The 10844-nt window shown below is 41.4% G+C and overlaps 1 protein-coding gene and 1 long non-coding RNA gene across 14 annotated transcripts in view; one reads left to right on the top strand and one right to left on the bottom strand.

The window, feature by feature from the left end:
- Positions 1-4920, bottom strand: part of LOC116686958 (uncharacterized) — an 8876-nt gene extending 3956 nt beyond the window's left edge. The window contains exon 1 of the long non-coding RNA XR_004331436.1: positions 4836-4920. This is a non-coding gene — a long non-coding RNA (uncharacterized LOC116686958). The remainder of the gene's footprint in view (positions 1-4835) is intronic.
- trip12 (thyroid hormone receptor interactor 12) overlaps positions 1-10844 on the top strand; it is a 45554-nt gene that overhangs the window by 25286 nt on the left and 9424 nt on the right. For 10 of the 13 annotated variants that reach the window (XM_032511978.1, XM_032511983.1, XM_032511989.1 and 7 more), the window contains 19 exons: positions 774-910; positions 1143-1226; positions 1437-1532; positions 1614-1765; positions 2001-2036; positions 2141-2236; positions 2335-2427; positions 2512-2673; positions 4088-4156; positions 4277-4442; positions 5249-5366; positions 5784-5940; positions 6273-6426; positions 6922-7150; positions 7352-7470; positions 8729-8936; positions 9308-9408; positions 10387-10561; positions 10702-10839. In XM_032511978.1, coding sequence (XP_032367869.1) covers positions 774-910; positions 1143-1226; positions 1437-1532; positions 1614-1765; positions 2001-2036; positions 2141-2236; positions 2335-2427; positions 2512-2673; positions 4088-4156; positions 4277-4442; positions 5249-5366; positions 5784-5940; positions 6273-6426; positions 6922-7150; positions 7352-7470; positions 8729-8936; positions 9308-9408; positions 10387-10561; positions 10702-10839 — 2490 coding nt within the window. The remainder of the gene's footprint in view (positions 1-773; positions 911-1142; positions 1227-1436; positions 1533-1613; positions 1766-2000; positions 2037-2140; positions 2237-2334; positions 2428-2511; positions 2674-4087; positions 4157-4276; positions 4443-5248; positions 5367-5783; positions 5941-6272; positions 6427-6921; positions 7151-7351; positions 7471-8728; positions 8937-9307; positions 9409-10386; positions 10562-10701; positions 10840-10844) is intronic. The other 3 variants (XM_032511987.1, XM_032511986.1, XM_032511990.1) reach the window with 1 other exon arrangement.

The following is a 10844-nucleotide window of genomic DNA, read 5'->3' as shown; positions in this document are numbered from 1 at the left end:
CCCCCTTACGTGCAAACTATTTGTAGGGATACAGTCCCCCCTTTTTTTCCTCTCAGTACAGTAGCTCACTCTACCTGGCCTAGTAATGCATCAGCATGCTGTACGGCCATGCTTGATACTTGATACTACTGTGTGCGTGCATCAATAAGTAAGTCTGGTGATGACGTTATGTAGGCTTTATGAATGCACGTTAGCAACAGGAGGATTGGTATATTAAGTTATTACTGTCGCTATGTTAACCGTTCCACTGTACTGTCGTTACGCAGATCACAGAGCTTTTGAGTCTATACAGCACCGTAGTTAAGTGTAAGTAGGTAAAGTTGTAATGTACTGCCCTACCAGCTGCAGCATGTTATACTCTCTATTTACAGAGGGCATTTAAATGTATGTCTGATCAACTGCCAATTTAGTGGACATCGCCCGACCCTCGTAGGCTAACCATTCCCTTGTTTTCCCTTCGCCACAATGCGCCACTTGTTCAAAAAGTACCTTTTTATTGTTTTTATTTCACCCTACTGCTGACTCCGCGGCCGGCCTTCTAACACCAGGGATATGTTGCCACATTTTTTAAACCGATGCCACGGACTAGTGCTAAAAACCACTCCATCCGCCACTGTGGCTGGTATACAAGGCAAAGTCACCCGCCACTTTGAAAAAGTACCCGCCATTGGCTGGTGGCGGGTGCTAATTTCCCACCCTGCTCTGAATGTACTGTACTTCGGGATTACTCTGCTGTCACTCATACTGTCAATCGTTTTTTACTCGTATCACAGTCGGCGGGGCTCAGGCCTGGGCAAGCGCGGGGCAGCCGACGCTCGCCGACAGGAGAAAATGGCCGACTCTGACAACAACCAGGATGGGGCCAACTCGTCAGCTGCTCGCACTGATGAGGCATCACAAGGGGCTTCAGGTACCTGTGATGCCACTTTTTCAATTCTGTTTTGACAGTAGAGCATCTGTCCTTTTTTATATGCATTTAAATATATATATATGGATTATCAAGGTTTTTCTACTAAATTTGTGTGGAAATTAAAATTCGCCCACTGGGGTTTTTAAGCTTTTCCTCGTGACCTAATTAAAAAACAAAGTAGACCATTAAATTTTCACTATGAATTATGATTTAATATTGTTTCTGTGTCCAGCTTCAAGCTCTGTTGCTGGAGCTGTGGGCATGACCACCTCTGGAGAGAGCGAGTCTGATGACTCTGAAATGGGAAGGCTTCAAGGTATATTAATCACCCCTCTCATGATTTTCCAGTCAATCCCTGCCAAGATTGCCCATTTGTAAACTACAGTATGTCACTACATTGTAGGGGCATACGTGTATGTACATGTATCGGTGGTGCTAGCTATGCTATGGCTTAAAAGACAACAGTTCTCAGTTCTACCGTTCTTTTGTAGGTGCTCTCTAAACCTTACTGTTTTTGACTCTATAGCCCTACTGGAGGCTAGGGGTCTCCCTCCACATCTTTTTGGACCCCTGGGCCCCCGCATGTCACAGCTGTTTCACAGGACTATTGGCAGTGGAGCAAGTGAGAACAATCATCTTACCCTTACGTCAGTGTTCTTTATGTTTGGACAACGGTTGACAAATTCTGCCCCCCTTTATCTAGGCTCCAAGGCTCAGCAGCTACTACAGGGTCTGCAGGCCACAGGTGATGAGTCTCAGCAGCTCCAAGCTGCGATTGAGATGTGCCAGCTGCTGGTGATGGGCAATGAGGAAACACTTGGAGGATTCCCTGTCAAGAGTGTGGTGCCCGCTTTGGTTAGTCTATTTTTTTTTTCTTCTTTTTTCTTTTTTTTTTTGGTCACTGACCTCTCTATTATACTTGGCTGTCCTGTATGTTGTGTGCTTTACCTACACAATAATTTGCTGGATTGCACATATTGTTTTGTGCAATATCAAATCAATTTTCATAGAAAATAAAAAAAACAGTGTTCAGTGTCGTCTGTGATATTTGCTACCACTTCATATTAATACTCTAAACCTTCTTTTACAGATTACACTGTTACAAATGGAGCATAACTTTGATATTGTGAGTATGATGAACTTTTATTTCTGTAAATATAGTCTTTTGTTTGAGTCATTCATTTTCATAATACCACTGTTTTTTTGCATGTCTTTGATCCATGCACACAGATGAATCATGCCTCTCGTGCACTCACATATATGATGGAGGCACTCCCTCGATCCTCTGCTGTGGTGGTTGATGCTATTCCTGTCTTCCTGGAGAAGGTAAGACACTGTGCACTCTAGCTGTCCCTAATCAGTTGTTAATTCACAATGGTGGCTTTTTAATATACTAATGTCTTGTTCCACCTTCTTGTGTGCAGCTTCAGGTGATACAGTTCATTGACGTAGCAGAGCAGGCCCTGACTGCCCTGGAGATGTTGTCAAGGCGACACAGCAAAGCCATTTTGCAGGCTGTAAGTGTCTCTTGTCTTAAATTGCCCTGTCTCTTTTAACCACAATTATGCACAGCAATAATGTTATCATTTCATCCGTCACAGGGTGGGCTTGCTGACTGCCTCCTCTACCTAGAGTTCTTTAGCATCAATGCTCAGAGGAATGCCTTGGCCATTGCAGCCAACTGCTGTCAGAGCATTACTCCAGATGAGTTCCACTTTGTTGCGGATTCTCTGCCACTGTTGACTCAGAGACTCACACACCAGGTGCGTTTTTCTCATGTCAGACTATAATGAACTATAAAATACAACACCATCACAGCAGGGGTTGGGCTCAAGTGGGGTTCCTCTTGGAAAAAGTTTCACATTCCAGTAATGAAATTGAAAATAAACACATGGTTAGAAATAAGAAAACAAGGTCATTTTTTTTTTTAAAGTCTATATTATGAAAAAAACACTTTTGGGGGGGATTTTGGGTGTTTTGTGTCTCTGGTGCTTCCACACACATACAAACTTGGGGAAAAAAAACTATCCATGCTGTTTTGAGTGAGATACAGCTTTCTGAATGTCCTCAGCCTTCAGTCTCCTGGTGAGCTGTTCAAAATCTGCACGGCTTTCTACATAACTAGCCGAGAACGCACATGCTAGCGCAAGCATGCTAGCTTGTGCAAAAGCATGCTAGCTTGTGGCAAAAACACTGCTAACAGTGTTTTGCCATTGAGAACACTGCTACAGCACACACTAGTTCACTATAATCTGCAAAAGAATTACTTCCAAGTCCCTGTTCTGCAGTTATTCCAAAAGTGTGCCCTCGTTTAGAAGAAGTCTCCCAGCTAATCCTGCTTTGTACTGACCAAAGTTGGAGAAACGGTAGCTAGCTGATGCTGTCATTACCTAGCTACTGCGCATGTGCGACTCCCAACAAACATAGTAAAGAAGTGAGATGTCTCACTCTGTAGCTAAAACGGAGACCTAAACACACAGGATGATGTTTTTTGGGTGTTTCTGCATTTTGCCACATCAGTGATGTGCAAGGCTTGTGTTTGTTATAACTTGAGAGAAAAAATGCATACTAGTCATACTAGCTTGCAAAATGTGTATAAAAATGGAAATGCATGGGAATTTGTATTTTTCAAGGCTCAAAACTGAGAAAAATTGGCTTTCTAATTTATCACCATAACTTAAGAAATAGTTTTGAACTGAAATAAAATATTTTTAGAGAAGTTTTACCACTTTTACAGTCTGTTGGTCAATCATTAGAAAAGGAATCCTGTTTTAAATGTACATAGTTGACAGGAACTAAATCATTTAATGTAGCCAGTAGATTTACCTTGTTTGTCCATTACAAAAAGTCTGCATTATTATTACTCAGTTTGTACAAGTTGTCTGAGGAGTTCCTAGTGCCACATTTTCACTAGTGACTTCAGCAGGCTATTGATGTTGAAAGAGATTCACAGAAGTCACCCAGCCTGAGTTTTTTTTTTTTTAGACACAAAATGCCATGTAGTTTTGCCATGTAGTTTTCTGAGTTCACTAGTGAGTGAGTTTAGTTTAGTTTTTTATCTTTCCTCCGTATCATAACCTCTATAAATTGGTGCTTAAAATAGTATTTAGTTATTTATTTCAGGATAACCTATTGTTAAAATTCACTAATGGCTATGTTAATTAAACTTTCTTTCAGGATAAAAAGTCAGTCGAAAGCACTTGCCTCTGTTTCGCCAGATTGGTAGACAACTTTCAACATGAGGAGGTTTGTATCTCAATTGTTTTTAAGACTTTTTTTCTGTTTGTGTTTGCCATTTCTGTATTATCTCCTCCATTTGCAATTGAACACCCCAGCTGATGTGCATGTGTGTGTTTAAATCAACAGAACCTGTTGCAGGAGGTGGCGTCACGGGACCTGTTGACCAACATTCAGCAGCTGCTGGTAGTGACCCCTCCTGTTCTCAGCTCGGGGATGTTTATCATGGTTGTGCGCATGTTTTCCCTGATGTGCTCTAACTGCCCCTGCCTGGCAGTCCAGCTTATGAAACAGAGTGAGTAACACACACACATACAAGTCCCACCCTTGCCGCTCACCTATGAATAAGAAGTTACATTATAATTTGACACATACAGTTGTACTGTAGAATGTAGTGAAATTCAATCTCCATTTAACCCATTCTAAGCGCAAGCAGCATCAGTGGACAGCCACATACAGCGTCCAGGAAGCAACTCTGGATTCAGGGTTCTGCTCAAGAATACTTTGAATTACACCGTTGTTACTCTTATGCATATCAAAAAAATTCATCACTGTCTCCAAACTTTGAAGGTAAAACGGCATCACCGATCCGTTTTAACTGCATATTCTCTAGTCTAGCCATCTATGGTTCTAGCTGAGCTATAAACGCAGAATCCGTCTGGCAATGCGAGATTACTGGTAGGCAAACCTTACAGTTGTCTCATACAGTGACTCACGGCAGTGTGTTGCTGCAGTTCATGGCGGTGCACAGCTGCAGAATGAATTTGGGGGAACCAATGCAAATTTGGTGTTATCTTTTCCATTTAAAAAAATAATTAAAACTAATTCTAATCTAATCCCCTAGACTTAGTCAATTATAGTGGAAACACTGGTATAGCTCAGACATTCTGTAGCACACTTTAACATTTTCAACTTGAGCAGACACATCTTTACCTTAATTTAAACCATTTAGTCAGAATTCATGTCTGCACACATCTCATTGACTGCCTCTAAAATTTTCCTTTCATTAAGTCGCAACAGACGTTTATCCGTAGTTAAAATATGTGTTGAGGATGCAACAGGGCAGCTAATGGCAGAAATCTGTTTATCTTTTCTAAACAGACATAGCAGAAACTCTACGTTTCCTCTTGTGTGGTGCATCAAATGGCAGCTGCCAGGAGCAGATTGAACTGGTACCCCGGAGCCCCCAGGAGCTCTATGAACTGACTTCCCTCATATGGTAATATCTATTTGCCTGACTTCTTTTCAGTATGGTATGGGCAATACGGTAGAATGTTAGAATTTTTTGCAGTTGGTGGCACTTACCTTTTGAATTGTTCTGGCAGCAAAAATAATGACTTGACATGACATGGAAGCCTAAAAATGTTATCACATGGTCCTCTGCACAATTTACAGGAACTGTAAATGTACTCTGCCCCACTGAAGCGGTGCCTACAATAGTGTGACAAATGTTAATCCTGCTTCTCTCAGATTTGAACCACAGATTGTTTTGCCATAGTTGTCAATTGACAATGAAAACTGAAGAACAATCAAACCTATTTCACTTGATAGTTAAACTGAATTTAGATTAAACAAAATGTTTTTGCATATTTAAAAATGCTTTTTCAAACCGCTCTTCTTCTTCGTCTTCCTACAGCGAGCTGATGCCCTGCCTGCCTAGAGAGGGCATCTTTGCAGTCGATGTAATGCTGAAAAAGGGCAGTGCCCAGACAACAGAGGGAGCGATCTGGCAGTGGAGGGATGACAGGGGACTGTGGCATCCTTACAACCGCATTGACAGCCGCATCATTGAGGTATGACTGCATCACCCACATTCTTTATCGTTGATATCTCAAAATCTATGATGAAATCCTAATTGAGCGAGTGCATTGTGTTATGTTGTATCCCAATGCATATCATTAGTGTTAGATAACTATTTGAAGGATGAAAAATGTATTTAAGCTATTAAAATGTTACGTTACATTACTAAACCACATTTAGTCTATTTACAGTGTGTCAGCATATCTCATATGCATTTATTAATACATTTTTACACATACACACACACACAAACACACAAATATATGGGGCTTACCCGTATGGGATACTGATGTTGGGTTTATCTGGTGATTATCTTGCCCTGCAGACAGCACACCAGAACGGGGAGGATGAGATCAGCTTGTCAACCCTGGGCCGTGTGTACACAATTGACTTTAACTCTATGCAGCAGATTAATGAAGACACAGGAACTGCACGTGGTATCCAGAGGAAACCAAATCCTCTTGCCAACCCTAATACAGGTAATGCAGATCTCTTTAAATTACAGATTTGTATAAAGATGACAGTGTATTGTAATTTATCCTTACAATAAAAGGAACCAGAAACACTTGCTTCTCAGCTCTTGATGTCAGAAATGGTGACTCTAAATATTTTTAGCCTGCTCCACTGAGTAGGATGGCATCTGTAATTGGCTTGAACAGTTATACTTGTTAGCTACTGTATTTTGTTATTTAATAATCAGGTAAATCACCATGCCTTCACTGAGTGCAAGTCAGTGGATTTTTATCACCCATATTAGTGCTACTTTACTCATTCTTCACACTTTGGATTACAGCTGCTTTTATTTGAGACGGCTCAGCAAGTGGCAGTTAGTTGGTTGCCATGTCATTTACAATTGTTTTGCATGTGTATACTTGAGGTGTATGATACAGCTTCTCCATTGAGTGACAGCTGAGCTGTGACAGTTGCAGTGTGGTTGAGGCAATAAACCTGACCTGTTACCTGTCTGCCTATAGGGAGTCACCAAGAGGTTCGTCGAGAAGATGCCCGAGCTCAGTTGATGAAGGAGGACCCTGAGCTGGCGAAGTGCTTTATCAAAACTCTGTTTGGGGTCTTGTATGAAGTGTACAGCTCATCGGCCGGCCCTGCTGTCAGACACAAGTGCCTTAGAGCCATCCTCAGGATCATCTACTTTGCTGATGCAGAGCTACTGAAGGATGTGCTGAGGAACCATGCTGTGTCCAGGTAATGGTGTCTGTGCTGTGGCCTACTTTGTAATTCTGAAATTATAGCAGGACTAGAAGGGTGTCTTAAATTTCCTTCATAATTCTTTAAAATGCTACAAGTTTCTTTTTTTAAAGACACAAGGGAAGTACAGGTGACATTCTTTGAGTCGAAAGTAAATTGACATCTATTTCTTTTTTTTTTGTATGTTTTTTTCTACAGTCACATTGCCTCAATGCTATCCAGCCAGGACCTAAAGATTGTAGTGGGTTCTCTGCAGATGGCTGAGATCCTCATGCAGAAGCTGCCTGATGTTTTCAGTGTCTATTTCAGAAGAGAAGGTAGTATATAATCTTATGGAAAACTCATGTACTACTTTGTCTGCTTGCCCTGAAGTGATTTTAAGATGAGCGTTAGCCTGAGCATCTTCTAAAAGCAATGACAATATACTTTGAAGATTGAAGAACTGTATTATGTAGTAATTCTAGGTTTAGGCATCAAGAACCGATTCCTACTTGGAATTGTTTAAAAGTTTTTGATTCCAGTAGAATCGTTTCTTTATTGGAATCGTTTAGAGCAGGGGTCTTCAACGTTTTCCAGGCCAAGGACCCCCAAACTGATGGCGAGATGGAGCGGGGACCCCCTAATTATATATATTGTATAAAATTGTGTTATATCAAACTGGTTCTATAGTGCCATGTGTGCATTGATGACTGAAAGACATCTTCTGCCTCCATTTATCTGTTTACTACAGTGTGTTGAATGCATGTTAATGTGTATTTAAAGACATTTCAATTAGTGGAAAAAATTGCAGGGGGGGGGAATATAAAAAAAAGTCTAATCAACCAAAACTTTCGCGACCCCCATGCACTACCTCCGCGGACCCCCTAGGGGTCGCGGACCCCCTGTTGAAGACCCATGGTTTAGAGGATTTGGTTTCAAATCCGGTCATCGCTTCTCCATTTAATATGCTCAAGTTGTGGTTTTTGAAGCGGCCAGATGCTTGTTGTGTTGCAGCCTTGGAGCACAGTAAGCAGCGCTCTAGTGTGGCTTTATTTTACATTGAAAAAGCCCTGTAAAACTGCAAACCACCATTTAATCAAAGTAAAACGTTCCTCTTATTTGTGAAAATAGGGACTGGTTTCAACTCCACCCCTCAAAGAACCGTATTCCAGAATCAATAATCAGAATCGAAAGGAAGAATTGGAATCAGAATTGTTAAAATCCAAACAATGTCCAACCCTAATTATAAGCCTGTCATTTTTAAGGACATCTTTGGTGGGAAATTAGTTATAAATCGCAATTTCTGCATGCAAGTCATTGGAGCCTTAGTTTTTAGGATTCACCCCAAAAATAAAGATCCCATTACACAGTTGACAAAAAATTTCACCCCATATCTAAAGCTGACAAATTTGGCAAAATGTCTCCTGCAGTTTATGAATATTTTATTTCCTTGCATTGCCTGTATTTTAAATTGATCAACAATCCTTTACCAGTTTCAAGTCACTGTGTACTAAATGGAAATAAGTTGCTGACTGTATTTTGTCTATTTTTGAAGGCTTCAGACAATTCCTTACGTTTTTCTCCTTTCTCTTCCAGGTGTGATGCACCAGGTAAAGAATTTGTCAGAGTCGGAGAGCTTTCTAGTCACTAGTCCGCCAAAGGCTTGCCCTAGTGGCACTGCCAGTTTGTGCACTACCACCATCAGCACTGCATCCACCACATCTGCTAATAATGCAACTCCTGAGCTGGGCTCACCCAGCTTCCAGCACAGCATGGACGACTCACTGGACCTCAGCCCACAGGGGTGAGTATGTGGCCAACGTTTGCTTTGGTTTGGCTGTTTACAGACATAAAAAAAAGGTTTCCAATACAGGCCCAGTGCTAATTTCACACTATAAGCTATCCCCCAAAACACAAATTGCACTTGCAGCCTTGGTTAAATCACCTAAGAACAGTTGGAGATAATTTTGTTGCCTGACAACTAGCGTTGCAAATTCTCTCGACAACTGATAAATGGTAGCACACATGATTTGCTTAATTAACACACTAATAATGTATAATATGCTCAATGTATACTGATGTATGTTTGTCAATTGTTATTGTAATGAATGGGCAAACCAATGTTTTCTTTACCCCCACAAGATCATTATAGTAATTATTTTCTCCTCCATCAAGGCGGTTAAGTGATGTCCTAAAGAGGAAACGGCTACCTAAAAGAGGGCCCAGAAGGCCCAAATACTCTCCCCCAAGAGATGATGATAAAGTAGACAATCAAGGTGTGTGGGTGTGGTTGTGTTTTTTATATTACTGTTTTGAAATGGCATTTTGTAGTCTTTGATATATTCCAGTGTTTCTTCTATGTTGATGGCGGCCCGCCACGATAGAATTTCTGCCACCATGGTATAAGGCAGACGCACAACAGGGTTTCCGCTATGTACACGGCGCAACGCCACTCCTTCAGCAGTTTTTGAAAAGTCATAACTACACGACTTTGCAGAGCCGTCTGCTCTACTAAACTCAAGCAAACTGTCATCTGCTCTCTGGAACAGTGACAGGACGCCATCACTCGTGAAGTCATGGTAACCAAGTAAACAACGGGGAGTATTACTTGTCACTTGATCTTAGCCAAACTGACAAACGGCAACAAAAGCCGCAACTGGAAATCCGCATTCACGCGGGTCCCGTGAATTATGACAACTACACTTTATTGGAAATAGCATTGTGGACACTGAATTTGATAAATTTACTTTTTATCAGACCCCAGATGAGACAAGAAGCTAACGTTAGCTAACATTAACAAACGCTGCGGTCTCTCTGCCTCCCCGCTGCAGGAGACGCTGTATTCCTCCAACACGTTGTATTAACGTTAGCTACTGTTTTAAAACCGTTTTCCAGGTTAGTGGGTGTGCATACCGCTCAAAACCAACATGAAAAATGTCGCTAGTAATGTTGACCCAGCATTTTTTGTTTGGTTGTTAAACTGAGTCTAAAATGAGCGGTGACGTTAAATCACCGGTTTCAGGTAACCTCCCTGCTCCACAGTCTATTTGCTGGATGGTTTCAAGGTAATAGTCTGCAGTTAACATTAGCAGATAAGTCCGTTGACGGCAACGTTATTGTTCATATTTTGGCACAATGTTTGTGTCTAGTGATCATAGTGACTGAAAGTGTGATGTGAAAAAAATTCTAGACAAAATACTGTATTCATAGTAGTATTTATAAGCCTCCTAATCTACCTTTTGGGTTCTTTACAGCCAAGAGCCCTACCAGTACTCAGTCACCCAAATCATCTTTCTTGGCCAGTCTTAATCCTAAAACCTGGGGCAAGCTGGGTGCCCAGACCAACAATGCTAACTCGGAGCCCTCACGCACAGCGGGAGTGAGTGGTCTGGCAAGGGCACCTCCCAAGGACTCAATTTCAAATAACAGGTACGATGATGAGAGTCAATGGGCTTCCCTGTTTCTGTTATTGATGAAAAGTGTTAATGCAGAAGTAATAGTCACTGATTGTGGGGTAATGTGTGGATCACTCGATGTAATTGGGTATATGTATTTTGCATTGTTTGTAGAGACAAAATAAAAGCTTGGATCAAAGAACAGGCAAGTAAGTTTGTGGAGCGCTACTTCAACTCTGAAAATGTGGATGGCAGCAACCCTGCACTGAATGTACTCCAGAGACTTTGCACAGCCACTGAGCAGCTCAACCTCCAGG

Source organism: Etheostoma spectabile, chromosome 3 (genome assembly GCF_008692095.1).
Source record: "Etheostoma spectabile isolate EspeVRDwgs_2016 chromosome 3, UIUC_Espe_1.0, whole genome shotgun sequence".
In the NCBI taxonomy this organism is placed as follows: Eukaryota; Metazoa; Chordata; class Actinopteri; order Perciformes; family Percidae; genus Etheostoma; species Etheostoma spectabile.
The sequence above is the reverse complement of the archived record's forward strand: the minus strand, read 5'-3'. Positions and strand labels throughout refer to the sequence as shown.